At 35.3% G+C, this 20,726-nt stretch overlaps 1 protein-coding gene across 4 annotated transcripts in view; it reads left to right on the top strand.

Moving 5' to 3' along the window:
• Nucleotides 1–775: 775 nt before the first annotated feature.
• The window catches only part of chl1a (cell adhesion molecule L1-like a), a 37,849-nt gene continuing 17,898 nt past the window's right edge, over nt 776–20,726 (top strand). For all 4 annotated transcript variants that reach the window (XM_052594264.1, XM_052594263.1, XM_052594262.1 and 1 more), the window contains exons 1-14: nt 776–864; nt 9,379–9,563; nt 9,753–9,861; nt 10,513–10,703; nt 10,998–11,120; nt 12,884–13,054; nt 14,958–14,984; nt 15,337–15,436; nt 15,532–15,713; nt 16,271–16,405; nt 17,324–17,464; nt 17,950–18,061; nt 19,448–19,614; nt 19,690–19,849. In XM_052594264.1, the coding sequence (XP_052450224.1) occupies nt 9,482–9,563; nt 9,753–9,861; nt 10,513–10,703; nt 10,998–11,120; nt 12,884–13,054; nt 14,958–14,984; nt 15,337–15,436; nt 15,532–15,713; nt 16,271–16,405; nt 17,324–17,464; nt 17,950–18,061; nt 19,448–19,614; nt 19,690–19,849 (1,700 nt within the window). In that variant the 5' untranslated portion in view covers nt 776–864; nt 9,379–9,481. The remainder of the gene's footprint in view (nt 865–9,378; nt 9,564–9,752; nt 9,862–10,512; nt 10,704–10,997; nt 11,121–12,883; nt 13,055–14,957; nt 14,985–15,336; nt 15,437–15,531; nt 15,714–16,270; nt 16,406–17,323; nt 17,465–17,949; nt 18,062–19,447; nt 19,615–19,689; nt 19,850–20,726) is intronic.

Here is a 20,726-nt window from a genome sequence, read left to right as displayed (position 1 = left end):
TCATTTTGTTCATAAATAAATAAATAAATGGCACTCATTAGCATTTGCATTTTTTTTCATTCATATGCTTAAGATGCATTCTGCTGTTGTTTACTTTTATTTTTCTTATGTTAGGCACACATTGCACATTTGTTTTACCTTCTAACAACTATTTCCCAATGTAATAATACAAATAAACTTGATTTAAATATTTTTATGTTATTATTTAATTACTTGTAATATTTTTTTAACTAAGTTTAATTTGAAAATAAAAATTAAATATTTCTGCAATTTAATGTAACTTTCACTTTATTTTTATTTATTACTTTGCTGTGTTCTCTGCAATATTATTGTTTTTAGAAGGACAACGAATAGGTTAGTGAGTCAACATCTGGAAAATGTTTAATAATGAATGGATTTAGGGAATTGACTGGATAATGGGACACACCTCATGGAACTGGGATGTTTGGTCTCCTATCCCGACATTTAAAACATTAACTCCATTATAAGATGAAGAAAGACATTAATGTCTTTGTATAAGATCACATTGGTCATGTCAGACTGAATTAAATGGACTTGTAGTCCAGATGCTTCCCTATTATGTAATCCACTATAGCTTATCATGATTCAATGGTATTCTTTTGAAATGGGTTTTCTAGAAACAGGATAGGTAGCCACACGCTTCCCTTTGACTTGCCATGTCGCTGTGTTTGTTTAGCCCTGGAGTCACCTCCCTTCTTCTGGTATTACTGGTTCTAGCTTTCCGTGAGCTGTCAGAAGTTTGTTATAATGCACATGAGTGTTTGTGCTCCAGCTAGCTTGTTTGGTCTGGCTGTATTGGTGCAGGTCAGAGGGACGATAGTGAGAGAACAAGGATATCCAAAGGTAATTGGATCTGTCTGTTTTGCATCTTATGTATTTTGTGGAACTGTTATTTTTCTGTATTATACTGCTTGCTATACAGAAATTGTCTCTTTTGGTGTAAATTCAAGCTTCATGATGAGCATGCTATAAAAATGATGGTATGACAGTGTAACTTTGGAATTTTGGTAGCAAACAAGCACATGTAAATTATTCTAATGGGGAAAGAATGAAAAAACCTATAAAGAAACAAAAAATGCTTGGAAGCTGACATGAAAATCATTAGCATGTTTCAACATGCAAATCACATGTTTCATGCACATACATGTGTGCGTTTCAACACTGTTCTGTCTCAGAAGAAATGCTGTTAAATTATGGGCTGCATGGTTGTGACTGACCTGCTTTGACATTTGATGACAGTATCTGTAAGGTTTGATAATTAAGTTTGATTTGTTTGCATTTGTGTGCATACAGTAGACTAAAAGTATTTGAATATGTAAGGCATATAATAACTGGAACATTTTATAACATTCTATATTGTAACCATATATAATATATTTGTATAAGTGTTTTTGTTGTTGTTGTATTTAAATCTTATACTTTTTTGGTAAAATGTTTTGATGGAAAAGTATGCTTATCTAATATATATTATTATTATTATTATTTTTAAGAAAAGCATACTTTTCTATCAAAACATATATATATGTTGTAGCATAATGACTGTGGGCTATCCAGGCTACTAACAATATAGCTTACAATTGTCAAAGTGAAGACTCAAGACAATGCAAGAAAGGATGACAGCCAGAATCACAAACGATCCAAGTCTGTTAAAAGTATGGTAGAGGTAAACTGATTATCTGGCAATAGCTGTCAATTGCTTGCGTCTATTCATATTAGACACAACAGGACTATATGTAAACTCTAATGCCATATGCAATTGTGAAATGACAAGATGTGCATACGTCCATCTCGCGACTGTACAGTCTTCTGTGCAAGCTGGGGCTAACAGCGAGCCGGACAGAGCTAATAGCCTCGGACCTCGAGCACAGGGGCCGAAATCATGCCGCGTCATGCCAGTATCCTCGCGGCACTCCTATAAAACCCGCCCTGAACATGCCTTCACTGGACTACATTACACAATACAAAGTTCCACCAGCGAGAGGTGGGTTCAGCGGGTTCAGCGGGTCATCTTGTTAATTCTATAAATTAATTACGGCAATAAAAGAAAATTTAATCATGAACAAGAACATGAACAACATCACATTAGACACAGAAATTCCAAAATGACATTTCCCTTACATTCAACTTCCAAAAGTGCATTCATCTTTGTCATGTTACATTCATTCAGTTGACTCAATCATCTAATGAACGCGATATAGTGTAGCTTGTCAGTGAACTATGGCTCTGTGTATTAAATGTCGAAACCAACAATAAATATTCTTTTCTACAAATTAGATTGCATTTTTATTAATGTTTACACCTACCCCAACCCTAAACCTACCCTTACAGTAATGCAGGTACATTAAATATCGTTGTTTAGCATGAGAAAAAGGACGCGATATTGTTGTGCACATGTGCAGTAAACCCGGGTAGGAAAATCTGACGGGTAGGATAAAATGTCAGGACAACGGCTTTACTGACGAGATGCGGATGACAATCACATGCGATTTATCATGCAGCCCTTGTTTGTTCATCACAAAGTAAAAAGTAGATGAGGAAAACTAAGATGCGGAGTATTCAAAGCGCTGCCATTACTGTCTAGAGTGCGTGGAATGGTGCGGTTTGGAAAAAAGGGAGAAAACATGACCTAATAACTTTTCAATTATGGCAAAATACAATACTGATTTTGGCGGAAACTCAATATATATTTTTTTCTAAGTGGCGTTTATCGCATTATTGAACCATACCCTTCATATATAAATGTATACACTGCATTGTAATGACTTTCATAAACAGTGCTACTGTTCAAAAGTTTGTGGTTAGTACATTTTAAATGAATAATTTTATTAAGCAAGGATGCATTAAATTAATCAAAATGACAATTAAACTTACAAATATTGTAAAGACATTTATAATGCTACAAAAGATAAAATCTGTTCTTTTGAACTTTTTATTCATGTTTCTTGAGCGGTAAATCAGTATATTAGATATTATGATTTCTGAAGGATCATGTGTCACTGAAGACTGGAGTAATGATGCTGAAAATTCAGCTTTGATCACACAAATAAATTACATTTCTTAAATATATTAAATTAGAGAACAGCTATTTTAAAATGTAACACTATTTCACATTCTTACTGTTTTTAGTGTGTTTTTGATCAAATAAATGCAATCTTGGTGAGCAAACTTTAAAACTAAAAAAAAAAAAAAACTCTTTAATTGTAACTTATTCATGTACTGTACATTAGTGAGAACATGGAAAAGAGAGAGAATGTGTGTATGAGTTGTGACTTGTTTCAAAAGCCTCAAAGTTTTCACATGCGAAATCAGCCAACACAAAAAACCACAACATGACTAATCTCACAAAATCAGTTTCATGTGTGGCAGGTGTCCTAATGTAACTCTAACCCTGCGGTTGTAAGACCCAGGTACAGGTCATCTGTGGGCCGACATACAGGTGCTTTTACATTGTGGCATCTAGCGTGAATGAATGTTACTGTGTCAGGGCTTATTAGTTGTCTTTCTAGGCCGCTTGCATTGTCTTTACTTCCTCTGGTGCATTTTTAAAGGATTGTTAGTGTTGTCTAAGTTTTTGAATGATGTTGAAAACCTCCGGTGTAATGATACAAAGTTGTGTTTGTGGTAACGTGAATCATGATGAATTAATGAGTGTTTGCTCCAGACAAAGGTCAAAAGGCAGCTGTCCCAGCGGGCTGTGTTTTGTCATGCTATGGACATGTGGAAGTTGACAAATCTTTGGCAGTGTCTTGGTAAATTATAGGCTTTCTGGCCACTTAATGAGAGACATGGCTTAATTTAGGAACATATGGCTCATTATTTGATGATCTTGAGCATCTGTTCATTATTAAATGAAGTTATGTAGGAGGCAATATCAATAAATCAAAATGAGGTTAAACTTTGAGTACTGTAGTTTAATTCCCAGTTAGCACTGCTATCTATCTATCTATCTATCTATCTATCTATCTATCTATCTATCTATCTATCTATCTATCTATCTATCTATCTATCTATCTATCTATCTATCTATCTATCTATCATCTATCTATCTATCTATCTATCTATCTATCTATCTATCTATCTATCTATCATCACTGATCAAAACTTTGGAGTCAGTGAGATTTTGTAAAATGTTCATTACATTTTAAAAACAAGTCTCTTTTGATCAAACTCATTACTGTCACTTTTGATCAAATTAATGTGTCTTTGTTAAATATAAGGATTTTAAAAACATTAACTTCAATGACTGAATCATATGAATCATTTACTTGACTGATTTGTTAAAGAACACTGAATCATTCGAAAATTAAGCACCACTACGCAAAGCAACATTGCAACATTTTGAACAAGGTTCACCGGTGATACAAAGATAAAGTAGCTGGCAATTCTGTATCTAAAACATATGTTAGGCTACTCTACATAAACGTTTTGTTTATAGAACTGATGTATAAAAGCAATACCAGACAATCATTTCCCCTCCTTGTTACTCAAACAGCTAAGTCAGCATTGCTACTTGTAAAGTGCATTTCTTCATAATGTTTACATTGCGGTGTACACATTATATGCAAGAAGTATAGTACTTTGTGTCCACTGTCCATATTTTGCTTGCTTTGTGTGTATATGTCTCAGTCTGGAATCATATGTTGTTGCTTTATGTATGTTCAGCTGTACAGAGACATAATGTAAAGTCAATGTGTCCTTCACTCTGTTATTAAAGCTTTGTTTGTACTTTCTGCATGCCATATGGTGGTGGAAAGCATTAAGTACAATAGGCAGGTCGAGCAGACCACTAAATGACACAAAGCACTAAAATAAATCATTAAAGGGGTCATACGGTAAGTGATTTCCATTTTTCCTTTCTCTTTGGAGTGTTACAAGCTCTTGGTGCATGAAAGAAGATCTGTAAAGTTGCAAAGACTGAAATCTCAAATCCAAAGAGATATTCTTTATCAAAGTTAAGACTCTGCCACGCCCCCTAAAACGGCTCGTTCAAACACGCCCCCACATGTCTACATCACTATGTGGAAATATTTGCATAATGCCGCCCAAATGTTTACGCAAAGAAAGAAGGTGTGGTTTCAGTAACACATTTAGTGTTGAAGCAGTCATGACATGTTTTGTTATTAGTTTAAGTATTTGCTATTGAATGTTCAAATGCAGAGTTTTGTGTGTTGTGTGTGTGTGTGTGTGTATGTGTGTTTGTGAGAGAGAGAGACAGGTTCACACACTGTGAGTCAACTGATGGTAAAACTGAGGACATTATTAACTGTCTTTGCGTTTATTTTAAAAGATGAAGCTCGAGATCATGGAAAGGGGCGTTACATTTCTGACGAGTGCTTGTGGTATCCGGCCAATCACAATGCAGTGGGTCAGTTGCCCAATCAGAGCAGACTGCATTTGTCTGAAGAAGGGACTTTGTAGAAAACTATGCGTTTGAGAGACACGGGGCATAGAGAACCTACAATAATGTACAGTATTGAAAAAGAAAGTGTATTTTTTTACATTAAAGCATGCCAATATATTCTGTTACAAAAATACACAAAATAATGATCTATAAAAAAGCATCACATGACCCCTTTAATGAACCCCAATCGTCAATTATCAAATTGAGCATAAACATAAAACTTGCCTTGTATGATTGTGATTTCAACACAAGTTGTGTTTTTTATCAACAAGCAATTGTGTGTTGTAATCAAAGCAGTATCCTACTTGACTGCTCATCAAACCACACTTTTCTGTTTACCAGTGATTACAGGAGGATACAATTATATCAAGGTTTGTTTTTCGGTCAAATAGCTCAGTGGCAAAGTCTCTCCAGACTGCTGTGTTTTCATGTCAAGGTTGTTCTGATGTGTTGAGTTGTATAGGCAGGAATTCCAGCACTTTCAGAACTATTCTTTAATGGTTTGTGAATAGCTTGGCGGATCAGGCTTTATTTGAATCTTTTCAAAGGTTTAGGGAGCCTCCTATCCTGGTGAGAGGCTTTGCCGACATATGTCTTCTCACTGGATCCCCTTTAGTGCTTTGCTGGAGTACCGGGGCATGTTTTTGGACTCTCTCTCTCTCTCTCTCTCTGCGTGTGTGTGTAGGAATTTGAAGAGCATGCTGAGAGTTTGGATGCTCAGTCTGAATACTATCACCTCTGGGAATTACTGTCTTGACTGCATGTGTGTCAGTATGTACTTGTAAGTAAACAGAGTTATCTTGTTCTGTTTAGTTGGCTGTTTGTATAATGGTTAAGGTGTGTGGTGACAGTGAAGCAAATGAGAAAGTTGTACCTGTAAGCCTCAACTGATGTTAGTCTGTGGTAGCTTGGGATGCAATATGCAGTCATGTGCTTCAGTGAGTTTGTCTTCCTCAGGCTCATTGTTTGATTAACTTGCCTCGCATGTTGTTTTTAATTTGTTCATATGAAATCGATCTGTAAAGCATTACAGTATGATTTGAAGTGGATGTTTTTGGTTCAGTTATGCTGTTGCAGTTGATAAATGTGACATTTGTTTGCCAGAATTAAAGATCTCAGTGGTTTGTGTCTGTGAATGGTGTCAGAAGTTTACTCTCTGTTGTTATGAGAAGCATCAGACACTTGTGAGGATCTGCAGTCTTTACGATACAGATTCTTTTGAGGCTCTTTATATATATTGAGTATATATGACTATATATATATATATATATATATATATATATGTATATATATATATATATATATATATATATATATATATGTATATATATATATATTATTGTTTAAGAAGATTGATATATCACATTTTGTATATAAAAAGAAACTGTAAAATAAGTTTGTTTTGATTACATTATGTAAATATAAAGGCGTCTGCAGATGCAAATACTTTTAATTATAGAAATTGCATAGGCCTCTATTTTGAGCAATGCTAAAGTATATACACTACCTTTCAATACTACTGTTCATTTGAACATCTTGTTCATCCAAAAACATCATGGTTTCCACCAAAATATTAAGCAGCACAACTGTTTTCGACCTTGAAATTATAAGAAATGTTTCTTGAGCAGTGTCATATTAGACTGATTTCTGAAGGATCATGTGACACTGAAGACTGCAGCAATGATGCACAAAATTCAACTTTGCCATCATGGTATAAAGCACATTTAAAATATATTCTAAATAAAAAAATAAAAATAAAATAAACATCCATAGTATTGCTGTTTTACTGTATTTTCGATCAAATCAGTGTAGCCTTGATTAGCATAAGGGACTCTTTCCAACGCCAGACTTTTGCATAGTAGTGTACTTATTCAAAATAACTATATGAGGAAAGAGTGCACTAATATAATCCTGTTTGTCATTTCATAACCTTAGGAAAATGATGTACAAAACACGTCTTGGAGCTATTTTAATAATTTTGCAAGTGAGTCTCCATGTTCTGCATCTTCATCCTCTACATCCAAATTTTATTATCTGTCAATTTATAAATACTCTGAAACAGTTTTAGAGGCATTTTGACTATAATGGGTCCTTTCAGACAGCATTACACCCCTCCAGCAATGACTTTATATCCCAAATAATTTCATTTATGAAAGTTAAGTTATCTATAGTAATCTATTAAAGCATTTTATAAATATTCAACTGATCTTATGAGGGCAGGACCTAGTCTCTCTGCATTTTTCGTTTACTTGTTTTCCAATGTAAACATGCACCAGATACATGACTATCTTTAACTATTATTCTCATTCAGCTCGATATCAGGGCATCACTGTTGTCAGTGTGGTTAGTGTGCTGATTCCTCAAGTCCATCCAGGTGTTTTGATTGCTCTCTGTGAGACAGGAGACCATTTATACACCCAGCCTCCAAATTGTGTACAGATACAATCCATCACCTCTGGCCACTCGGGGATGATGAAAGTTAATCTGAGGTTGATGTTGGTAATTTGTGGAGGTGGCTTGACTCTTTGCAGCGTGTGAGTGTAAACGATTATGTGAGGAATGAGCCTGCAGCACGAGCGCACTCACGGTTCATCAGCCTTCACAGAGGCGTGAAGGCAAACAACGCTCACGAGTCTGCGAAATAAACAACGTCAAATTCTTTTCCCAGCTGATGGCTTTCATTTTAGCCTTTCGACCTTTGTGTCTTGACTTTGCACATGCTAAGTATTTTTCTAGGTTTTTTTCTTTTTTAAGCTGCACATACTTTCTGACTTTATCACATACTGCAGACTTTCCACCATATTTTCCATACACCTTGATTACATGTGACCATAAATAAATTATATCTCGCTGTTTTCTGGGAGTGTGTTAATGATGAAAATTAGGCAGTATTTTGTTGAGTTTGTTTTTGAGCTCGTACCATGGCTGGTTTAGGCATGTTATAGACAGCTCACACCCAAAGCTTTTCGTATTCTTTAAATTCTGCGTAATTGCTGGTTAACACCAGTAAAAGAACTTTAAACCCTGATATTTGCAACCTTGAATGGATTTACAGGGCAATTTTCAGTAATATTTCAGTAATGAAGCATTATACAGCCGTTACCAATCAAAAGAAAGTAGCATCAGCTTAATTAATTTTTGCACTGCCAAAGTGGCATAGAGGTTGCACATGAATTGTTTTTTGGGTACTCTTGCACAGACTGCATGAATGCACTAACTCTGCAATTAATTGCATAACATGCTATGAAAAAAATATTTTTAAAATAACATTTTCAGTATGTATATGTGAAATGCTCAAAAATGAAATTGTGCTTTAAATATGAAAAGAAAACAGACAGTAGCTAGCAGCAATTAACTGTCTTGAGTGAGGCACTGAATCATTCATTTATCCGATTCATTCAATGGACTGATTCATTTAGAAATGGAGCAAGTGACTGTCGGTGCCACATGACACTTTATAACCTGAACTAACCTCATACTGTCCTAAAAAGGTAACATTTTCTGATATTACTAGGAACTTATTGACACTAATAAGTAATGAGGGTATTAATGGGTCCTTTTGATATAATTTTCTGCTTGTATTTGTCTGTAGGTTTGTGCATCTTTTGTGCATCATGTGTCTTGATTCTGCATGATTATGCAGACAAATGCATTTAAATCTAATCTTGATGCAGAAATTTAAAACATTTATCATAGAAAAGGTGTGCTCAATTCACTGTATGAATGAATTGCAAGTTTAATGTATTTAATATCTATAGGGAAAATAGTGTCACATCATTGACCCAGTTCCTATTGCAGACTGCATTGATGATTTGCATCAATATAATGTTGTAAAACACCTAAGACTGCCGGTTCAAAGAAAACAGCATTTCAAATACCCTATCAAGTTTTGCTGTAAAAGGATTTAATAAAATTTGTTCTCTGTTCTTACTCTTTTTTTTATTTTGTTTCTTTAGATCTTTTCCTTGGAGGAGTCAGTGAAGAGCTCTTGATAAAAGAACATCTCTGTGAGGGTGTTTTCTGCATTTCCTTCACCTTTGTCCTTATCTGCTGGCTGGGATGAGGGGGCTCAGGAGCCTTATTGTCGGGCTCCTGTCGGCCTTCTTCTCCACTGCCTTTGGTCTTTATTTCCCTCCTCATGGTAAGTGCCAGGACAGTTAAATTGCTTTCAGGTGTTTGTTCCTACCAATGCAACTTCAACTTGAGGCTATGATCATTATTCAACAGTATTACATGTTATTATCCAGTAAACTCTTCCAGAAACAAGCATCCTTTTTAGCACAGATGAGCATCTCAACAGCTCTTTTATCCTGTGATATGTTTCCTGTAGTGGAGCAGCTGCCGACCATCACCGCTCAGACCTCAGGCTCTTTCATTGCCTTGCCATTTGATGAGAACTTCCTGTTCAAGTGTGAAGCCAAAGGCAACCCAAGACCTACGTGAGTGAGATGTCCGGCACTTGAGGATGTCAGAATAACAGAAGAAATATCCAAATGAAATTGCCTTTAATTGGCTGAAAGAAGCTTAGCCATTTCTTTGTGCAACATGTGAACATTCGAAATGAAAATAAGCTTTTTTCCTGTCACTGTACATATTCATTTATCATCCCCCACAGAGTAAAACAGACATTGCAGATAATGTGAATTTATGTATAAATAAAACATATTAAATTATGTCTCGGTTTTAGATTCCAACTTTTTATAAAAAAAAATTTCTTCTTTTTTTTTTTTATTTGATAAGTGTCAGTATGTCTTTAATTATAGATGCACAATATATGTGTATATATATATATATATATAATCTATGCATTTGATGAGAGGAGAAAGATTAAACTTACTAAAACACAATTAAAAGACAAATAAAATAAAGACCAACTATACACTCTTGAAAATAGTTAAAAATAGTTTTTTTATGGGCATCGGTGGTTCCATGAAAAACTTTGAACATCTATGATTTAAATATATATATATATATATATATATATATATATATATATATATATATATATATATATATATATATATATATATATATATATATATTTCTTTGCATGCCTAATAAGTGCTTGTTGTGTGTTTTTAATTGAACAGGTACCGCTGGACAAAAAATGGGATGGATTTTGACCTGCATAAAGACCCTCGGCTCATTAAAGAAGAAAGTAGTGGGACCTTTGTGATACCCAACACTAAAGAGAGAGTGAAATACCAGGGAAAATACAGATGTTATGCCTCAAACAAGCTCGGAACTGCAATATCAGAGGAATCTGCATTTATTGTGCCTGGTAAGTAACAGTTCACATATCCCCTGTTACACGTTATCTCGGCTGCTGATCATGAAATTAATATACAGTATTAGAATTCTAGAAACTCCTGAATTGAGAATTTCCTCAGATCTGTTCCAAGAAATTTGCATATTGCATGTAACCCCATAAGCACACCCGCCATGATGCTGCTCAACTGGTTTTTAATCTTGATGATGTCTTACCGACAGTTTCACTGGTATTATGCTTTAATAAGAACGTGACTGCTGTGAGTTTAAAGGAGTTTATTTGCATTGTTTTTGTGCTTGCTCACAGTGGTGCCCAAGTTTCCCAAGGAGAAGACAGAGCCAGTGGTGGTCACGGAAGGTGATTCGGTGGTTTTGGAGTGTAACCCGCCACAAGGAACACCACCTTGGCAGATGTACTGGATGACCAATGGTAGTTCAAGACACTTTAAATCTGTTTACTGCACATAACATTTGCCAAATAGACGAATCCAAGCTGATCTTTCTAATGCCGTGAATTTCTTTTTAGTTTGAATATCACTTCTTCAGATCTGTATTATTATTGTTAAAAAAAAAAAAAAAAAACTAAAACCATAAAAAAAGTTGCTGAAATGTACAACAAAATGAACAAAACTTGAGTGAAAAGGAAAAAACATCTAAATAAAATCGAATTCAAAATATGAACAGAAAATATAATAGTATATTAATAACACTTTTTCTGATTTGCTCAGCTGTTACAGCAAACGTTGTTGTTTGTGATGTGTCCGTCATCTGCCTGTTTTTGGCTAAACGGGTAAACAGATGCATGCATATAGCTGTTATATACAATCTTTTCTGGCGCCAGACTGGAGTTCTACCGCCTCCGCTAATAACAGGCTTTTGATGATAAATGTTACATGTTGCAATTTGTAAGGAATGCTGGGAATATGTGACATTTGAAGAATCTGATTCTTTCTTTCAAGTCAGTAAAACAATAAATCAGTCAATCTCAAACGCTCATACCTGACAACAGAAAAACAAAACGTCAAAAGTAAACAAAATGCCATCCCAACCAAACATTAATATCGATTTGAAATGCCATAATATGCATGTAGGCCCAATAATAAAAGTGTATGTATTTTGTATTTTGTTTTATGTATTTTTACTATTATTAAAGGCATAGTTAGCCCAAAAATGACATTTCTGTCATCATTTACTCACCCTCATGTTGCTCCAAACCTAAATGAGTTATGAGTTGAGATGCGATATTTTGAAAAAAATGTTGGTAACAAACCCGTTTTTGGTAGCCATTCACTTCAATAGTATAGAAAAGATACAATGGAAGTCTGATAAATGTCTTCATTTGTGTTCAGCAGAAGAAGGAAATTCAAGGATGGAAGGCTTGGAACAACTTGAGGGTGATCGAATGCAAAATTGTTAATTTTAATTTCTGTTGTTCTTTTTTCTTTTTTTTTTTAGGTTGAACCATACCTTTAATCACATTATTTAAAATGCATATTAATTATTAGACATAGACAAAGAGAGAGAGAAAAAAAGAAAAAAGAATGCTCTTAGTTTTTTGTTATGTGCCACCCCCCCCCCCCAAAAAATAAAAAATAAATAAATAAGTAAATAAAATTATATATATATATATATATATATATATATATATATATATATATATAAACTCCCTTAAAACAAGATAATTTTCTTGAGAAGAAAAGAAATATTAGATTTCAGAGTAATCCAATGAAATATAATCAGGTTTGGGATTGTGAGGATAGGACAAATAAACTTGAATTATCAGTTTGAATTAATTTTAAACCCCCATTGGCAAACATCTTTTTTCCCTATTATAAGCATGAACCTCTTTAAATATCATTAACTTTTTTTTGTGAAGGAAAGACTTACTGTAGGTGCATTTTAATTTTATGTAAGTAAACGTACCTTGTTCTAGATATTTATCTTGGAAAGCAAGAGAGTTATTATTGCACATGTCTTCACTTCTTGAGCTGAAGAGGCGGCTTAATCGCATCGAGCCACCTACACTTCTGGAGAGGAACAAGAATCCCTGAGCATTCAAAGCTCTACCCATGATGCCTGTTATCTGTTGTGCAGTCTGTCAGATGGGACTGTTTCTGGGCGGTCTGAATGGTTGCCCTCTCCGATGTCCTGTGGCTCATGTTAATCTAACCCTCCTCTCTGTATTGTTCTCAGATCTTCGACACATCGAGCAGAATGAGAGGGTGTCCATGGGCCTCAATGGGAACCTGTACTTCTCTAACACACTGGTGACAGACAGCCACGACGATTACTGCTGTTTTGCCTCCTTTTCCAGGATACGCACAATCGTTCAGAAACCCCCCATGGCCCTGAGGGTCAAGCCAAGTATGTGGCAGGAATCTCATAAACACGATAGCTGGATTTCAGCATCATTCCTCCAGTCTTCAGTGTCACATGATCCTTCAGAAATCAGTCTAATATGATGATTTAATGCTTAAGAAACATTTATTATTCTCAATCCTGAAAACAGTTGAGCTGCTACATATTTGTGTTGAAAGATATTTCAGGATTTAAAAGAGCAGCATTCATTCAACACCACAAATTGATTTACTATCACTTTTGATCAATTTATTGCATCGTTTCTGATTAAAAGTATTAATTTCTTTAAACAGTCTTACTGACCCCAAACAGTGCAGAATGAATTGTAGTCTGTAGAGTGTGTGTATACATATTTTCACAAACCTACTAATCACTGTATCAATGAAGACCTGTTATGCTGGTTTTGGGTGACCTAGGACACATTCTTGTGTTCATGAACAGCTGGACAAAAGCACAGCAGAATGTGACAAGATGGTTTTAAAAGTATTTTTAGCTTGACACAATGTCGTGAAAATGCAGCTCTTATGCCACAGACAAAACTGAGATGCACAAAAATGGCTTAATCAAGTTTAAACATTTTTTGTTCTTTATTTTGTAAGTGCGTAAATATACTGTTGAACGTATTAGATTACTTTCTAAAAGCAATGCTCAAACGGCTGTAGTGGGGATTCATTGAAGTGGAACTAATTTATGGATGCAACCTGGTCTTAGTGTATTGTCAGCATGCAGTATTTTAAGCATGATAATAATTTAACAGTAAATGTCTCTAATATAATACTCGTTAAAGTCAACATGTCATTAAAATGGACTCCTGGTCTTATTATGATTAAAAAAAAAAAAAAAGTTACAAAAGTTACATAGTATATATGTTTATACATGTATATATATTTCTGAATTATAAGAAACTTTCTTCTAAAATGAGCATTTTTCTTCAGGCTCCTATGTTTATCTTCGGATATTTCTCTTTAATAGCAATGAAAAGAACAGCCATTATTATTCATTGCCATTAATGTGAAATTACTGAACCTATAGGAGCCTAATAAAAATGCTAATCTTAAAAGAAAATTACAAAGGATTCATTTTGTATCTGAGATTTACAGTATATACACTCTAAAAAATGCTGGGATAAAAACAACCCAACTTGGGTTATTTCGCAGTCCAGTGCTGGGTAAATATTGGACAGAACACATTAAATGTTTCTACCCAAAATGCTGGGTTGTTTATTTAAGTCAAGTATTGTTTGAAAATCATTATATCACTGACTTAAAATGGTCTGGAAATAAGAAAATAAAATAAATTACACACATAATTACTTGAGGCAACAGCTATATTTAAAAGATGAACATTAATGGGACACTAGAACACCCATGGACAAAATACAAGACAAATTGAATTTATTTGGGTGAATACAGCATAGTTTACAACATTACATACATTTAAACTTGTTAAACAAGCATTTTAGAAATACAACTGAAACATTTCAAACTATAATTTTAATTAAAGTGTATTTAACTATTCCCTGCACATTCATCCACAATTCTCGTGCCGGTGTGTCACAGAAATCTGAGCCGGTGAAGGGCTGCTGTTCACCGGGAAACTTGCGTTTCACTCGTGACTGACTCCATAACCTGCCCTTAATCAAACAGTACTGAGATGAGAGAACTTATTTTAACATCTAATTAAATTAAACGCAGTACTATAACTAGTGAAGTCAGTTTATGATATGCAAGCATTTACTAAAAATATTTAAAAGGGCCTAATAAAATCCCAATAAAATAGGACCCAATAAAAGGCTTTTAGTGTGTGTGTGTGTGTGTGTATGCTTTATATGTACTGTATATAAGATATTTATTACTATTTAAATGTGCTGAAAATTCTAACCATTTTCTTTCTTTCTTTTTTTATTCAGGCCAGGGGGATGATGACATCACGAGTGGTGAGTCACATGGCAAAGAGTAACTTATCTTGTAAAATACCCCAAAAACCTTTTTTTTTTTTTTTTTTTTTTTTTTTTAGCTTTTGTTACAATGATTGTCATCTAAGGGCTTTTAAAAAAAAAAAAAAAAAAAAAAGGAAGTTTAAGATAAAGCACTGTTGGGTTTCAGCGCTTGCTAGTTTGTCAGCTATTTCTGGAGTTCAGACTGTGAGATTTTCTTGGGTTTGAGCTGGGACAGAATAACTTCTTACTGTCACTTTACAAAATGTGGTGCTATAATGGCCTGTTCGCTGAGTATTTATCTTGAATCTTTATTTAGACTTTGGTCCATTCTTGTTCATTCCCCATTCAGTTCAGCAGAGAATGCCAAACATTTTGATGCCCTCCAGTAATTCAACCACACACCTAAAAAAAGGAGAAGAGCTGGAGCTGGAGTGTATCGCAGAAGGACTGTGAGTTCACTTCTCTATGGCCATGTTGGCTTGACAAATGCTACACGGTGGCAAAGCATTCCCACTGACAGCGGTTTATTTTGGTCTTTTCTCAGGCCTACACCTGTGGTAGAATGGATCAAGATAAGGGACAACTTACCGAAGCGTACACAACTCAAGAACTATGGAAAGCTTCTGACTATACCAAACCTCACAGATCAGGATGAAGGGAGATACATGTGCAAAGCCAAGAATGATCTTGGTGAAGCTGGGCATCATTTCCACGTTATTGTTGAGGGTATGCAAACATTTATAAAGTTTTAACCTGAATTTTATTTGGGTATTTGACGATTCCCATTTATTCTAGTTATAATAACTAGTATGAATAACTAGTAACACTTCAAGGTTCCATTTGTTAACATTAATTACACATACTACTAACAATGAAACAATGAAATATACCTCTAAAGCATTTATTAATCTTAGTTTAAATTAATTTTGGAATTTACTAATGATTATTAAAAACAAAAGTTGTACGTCAGTATAATTTAATGACCTGAGATAACATTGGCTAACAGAAAAACAATTGTATTTTTAATAACTAATATTAAAACGGATTATAAATACTGCGATAATAATTATGGTATAGTTAATGCAATTTCTTAACTGAACTATTTTTATATGAAGCGTATATATAATTCTCACTAGCATGCATATTGGCTGTTTGACTAGCATTTAAAAAGCACCAAATCAATGCCATATTTTACAAGATTTTAAGTCATGTAATTTATAAACACAGGGGGGCAGTATTGCCCTAGTTTAATCCAAATTGAATTCATATGTTGTGTGTCTCAGAGCCTCCCAGCTGGCAGGAGGAGCCAGTGAAGAGTCAGTTAGCAGAGATCGGATCTGACATCCACATCAAGTGTTCTGCTAGAGGAAAACCACAACCCACAATCACCTGGAAGAGAAATGGCCAGCCTCTTGATGGTGTGTTAAACCCCTTCCACTCCCACCCTTATCATGCACATTTGACTAAATTTGTCGGCTCAAAGCCACTGCCAAATGTGCAATTAAAGGCTGTGAGAACAGTCTGTTGTTCTTTTCCATTAGACTTCATAAACAGAAGTGAATATGTGGCCACCTCTGTATTTATGCACAATTTACATGCTCTGGTAAAACAATATATCAGCAGCAGATGAAAAAAGTCAGTGTTGTATCTTCTAAATATGCACCGAAGTGCAGAAGTTTATTGCTGCCTTTTCATTGCTGTACATAAGTTTATTGCTGCTTTAATAATGTCAAATATTACAATATAGACAACACTGGGGCTAGCTGAAACATTTTTTTACACAATTTCTCAGAGTGGGTTTATTTTTAAAAGTCGGTTTGTGTATAGATGGATATTTTCTAGTCTTAGCTGTTGAACATTTCCACTGCTGTTGTCCCTAAAACAATCTTACATTTCTGTGGTTTCACGTGGACAGTAAGGTTTTATTAAGATTCAGAGCAAGGATGCATTGAGTTGATCAAAAGTGACAGTGAAACATTTACTTTGGACCAAAAGATTTCTATTTCAATTGTTTGACTGATAATATTAAGAAATGTCTCTCATGTGACTCTGAAGACTGGAGTAATGATGCTGGAAATATATCTTTGCATCACAGGAATAAATTAAATTTTAAAATATATTCAAATAGAAAACAGTTATTTTAAACTGCAAAAATATTTCACAATATTACTGTATTTGTGATCAAATAAATGCAGCCTTAGCAAAAAAAAAAGACCATTTAAAAACATTACAAATCTAACTGACCCCAAACAGTGTACTGTATAAGCCCATGTGACACCTAATGCCGGTCTCTCCTAAACACTTTGGATGCCAATTCAAGTTTGTTTACTCCCCAGATTTTCCTTCTACCAATTACAAAATGCTTGATGACAGAATAATCATCCTCGGAGCAGAGCAGAAAGACACTGCCGTGTACCAGTGTGAGGCCTCCAACAGACACGGGACCCTGCTTGTCAACACTAACGTGCTTGTGATGAGTGAGTACTTCACTTACCTGTGGAAACTGGAAGAAGATGAATATCATATTGTGATTTTCAGAGCGCATTAATACTGATGCGCAGCCCACCTAATTTACATGTATCAATTAATCACAGCACCAGAAGCGAGGCTTGTGGTCCTCACTGAAGTTTTCTTGCCTTTGATTATGATATGATGCTCTTGCTGACATATAATGGCTTAAGGGTTTCAGCAGCTGTTGATTCATAATTGACGTAGAAGAATAAAATGAAACCTGTGCATGAGTGTGTGTCTATGACCTACTTCGGTCACTGTTTCCTGTTTGTAGCTGGCAGAAGAAGAAGCTCTTTTATATGCTAATAGCTTTTTTACAGTTTAATTGTGATTTCAGGAGTGTGCCTCGGTTTCATACTACAGCGCATGAAGGGAGCCACATGCCGCGCTGGCTGTTTGATGTTTGTCTGTGTGCACGAATGTTTTGACTAATGGTCTGGCTTTCTCACAGATCACCCCCCTTTGATCCTGACGCCGAATTATCTGGAGTATGCGACCATGTTAGACAAGAGTGTGATTATGGACTGCAAAGTCTTTAGTTCACCACCTGCCACCATTAACTGGTGAGTTTGGTAACAAGCGTTGTGATTTTAACACCGTGTCATAACCAGGCGCAACATTAGAAGCCACAAGTGTGGTGTCTCTGTTCTGTTAATCAGAGATTTATTGGTACATTTTGTTGGTCGCTTGGTTGCTTTCTCTGATTCATGTATATTAAACATTAAACTCGGACAATAAGAGACTGATTGTAAAAGAAATCAGAGATTATAAGGCAAATTAAAGGTAAACCATGCAAAAGCATGCCGTCCGAAAATAGTCATGAAAATTGAAGATACTGAATGTAGTTTTACGCTCTTTTTCTAGTGTGTTGTGCATGTGAAACAGAGATAACGCCTGAAATTGGCTGTTTTGTTGCGTCACGCACCATTTTCACATTCAGTTTCTTGTAACAGGAGACATGTCGTATCACACCTGGTTTGGACGTGGTGTATGAGCGTAATTGTGTTTATTTATGGAACCTATCCATCAAAAAAAAGAAAAGAAAAAAAAAGATTTATGTAGTTTAATTCCTTTTTGTTCCTGTAGCTCAACTGGTAGAGCGTTGCCTTATCAAGCGCAAGGTTGGGGGTTCGATTCCCCGGGAACACATGCTAGGTAAAAATTGATAGCCTGAATGCTCTTTAAGTCGCTTTGGATAAAAGCGTCTGCTAAATGCATGAATTTAATTTAATTTAATTTAATTTAATTTAATTTAATTTAATTTAATTTAATTTAATTTAATTTAATTGCATGTAAGATTTTACTTGATTCGGATTACACTGTTTTAACTTAAGCTAATAAACATATTGTAATCCATATTTGTTTTAAATGCACAGTAACAAGGTTTATACATTTGACAAATCATGAAATAAAAAGGTAACAGAAAATACAAATTGTATTATTGTCCAGTAAATCTACCTTAAATAGATTTATTTTAATCAGTGTTTTATTAGAAGTACACTAAATGGTTTTTGACAGGGACTTTAGCATGGTTTTATTGTAGCTGGTCTTCAGATAATGGGTGAATGAGAGACAGGGTTGGGGACAGGGTGCCTGATAACAGCAGTACAGAGACCCACAAGGGTCAAGTGAATTAAGTGAAGGAAAAGGGACAAAACATTGAGAAAAGACACTGCAAGATCTATAGGCCTTTTGAAATGTCTGTTCTCTCCAGGGGATCCTCCTTTTGCACTCGTATTCATACTCTTTTCTTCTTTGAAAAGTTTCCTTTCAAAAACCTTTGGTCAATTTTGAAAGTCAAAGTAAAAAAAAAAGTGGGGGAAAGGGGGGCGACTAGGCTACATTGATTCGGTTTTATCAACAGAGCATCTGTAGTCATTTCAGTAAAGGCCCTTCCCATGGGCCTCTATTTCAGAAGACCTCTGAAGGGTTCAATGTTTGTTTTGTAGGAGAAGAGAAGACCCAGAGGGCTCTCTAGATGGAGAGAGATATTCGCTCTTGAAGAATGGCTCCCTGCAGATTCACAAAGTCGAGATGGAAGATATGGGCAAGTACAAATGTTTGGCAAACAACTCCGAAGGCATCGCGAGCCTCACCACTGAACTACTCATTAAAGGTCAGCCACCTTCCTTAATCAAAAAGCTTTCTACTTCCCGATCATTACTGCAACGATGGCGTCTTCTGTTGACAGATTCAACGAGGATCGTCAAACCTCCTCAAGACATGAAGGTCAAAAGAGGATCAATGGCGGAGCTGCAGTGCCAGGTGGAGTGCGATTCCACCCTCAGAAGAGAGCTGGAGATCTTGTGGATGAAAGATGGGATGAATATCCTCTCAAACTTCTCTGAAGGGTGGGTGACCTGTTTTCCTTTAGTAGTAGGATGAGGTAGATTCCCCCTAATGGTTCAATTCGAAATTCATTGAAGCCATTTAAGTAAATCCTTGTTTTAGGTCGTGCTGTCAAAATAGGAAGGATAAATGTGGGATATGGAGTTTTTATTTATAGTTTCATCAGTGCTGGAATCATGGGTTAAGTACTTAAACTTTGTAGTCATGTAACAGAGCCGAGCTGGATGTAATTGTAAGCTTTTATCATTCATATTAAGCTCTTATGGGGAAAATGTCTCGCTTGAAAATCAAAAGGTACTCCAGCTAATGAGCAGGAGCTTTAACCTCATTTCTACTGGCTGGAGCATGATGCCCAACTGGATCTTTTGTGTAAATGCAGTGTGTTTCATTGTTGTGACTGTTAGTTATTTGCTTCCAGACAAATTATGTTTGCATCTCTACCTCAGGTCACCAATTAGCAGGCCATGATTCAGTTCTGTGCTGCAGATTAGTTCCAGTCGAACCACAAATCATTTTTTATTAATTAAAAAAACACGGAGACAAACACTTGTGAACAAACTGTAAAAGAGATGTGCATTGATTGTCATGACAACATTTAACGCAGCTCTAATTTGAACACAACAAAAGCCACAGATCCGCCTGTAACAATGTGTCTATACCGTCCTGAGACAAACTAGATCTCTTCCATTATAATCAATGGAGCTGTCTGCACTATTATAAGTGGTGGCTTCATTCGTCGGATGCATGGTTTCTATTTTTGTAAGGCTGCATAGCAACTTCAGCCACTTTATTTTTCCGGTCTGCCTGGAAATTTGGGAATTGATTGCTTTGAATTTTTGCTTTGAAGTTCATCTGTGATTCATAGTCAATAAGACTTCA

Source organism: Carassius gibelio, chromosome B23, assembly GCF_023724105.1.
Source record: "Carassius gibelio isolate Cgi1373 ecotype wild population from Czech Republic chromosome B23, carGib1.2-hapl.c, whole genome shotgun sequence".
In the NCBI taxonomy this organism is placed as follows: Eukaryota; Metazoa; Chordata; class Actinopteri; order Cypriniformes; family Cyprinidae; genus Carassius; species Carassius gibelio.
The sequence above is the reverse complement of the archived record's forward strand: the minus strand, read 5'-3'. Positions and strand labels throughout refer to the sequence as shown.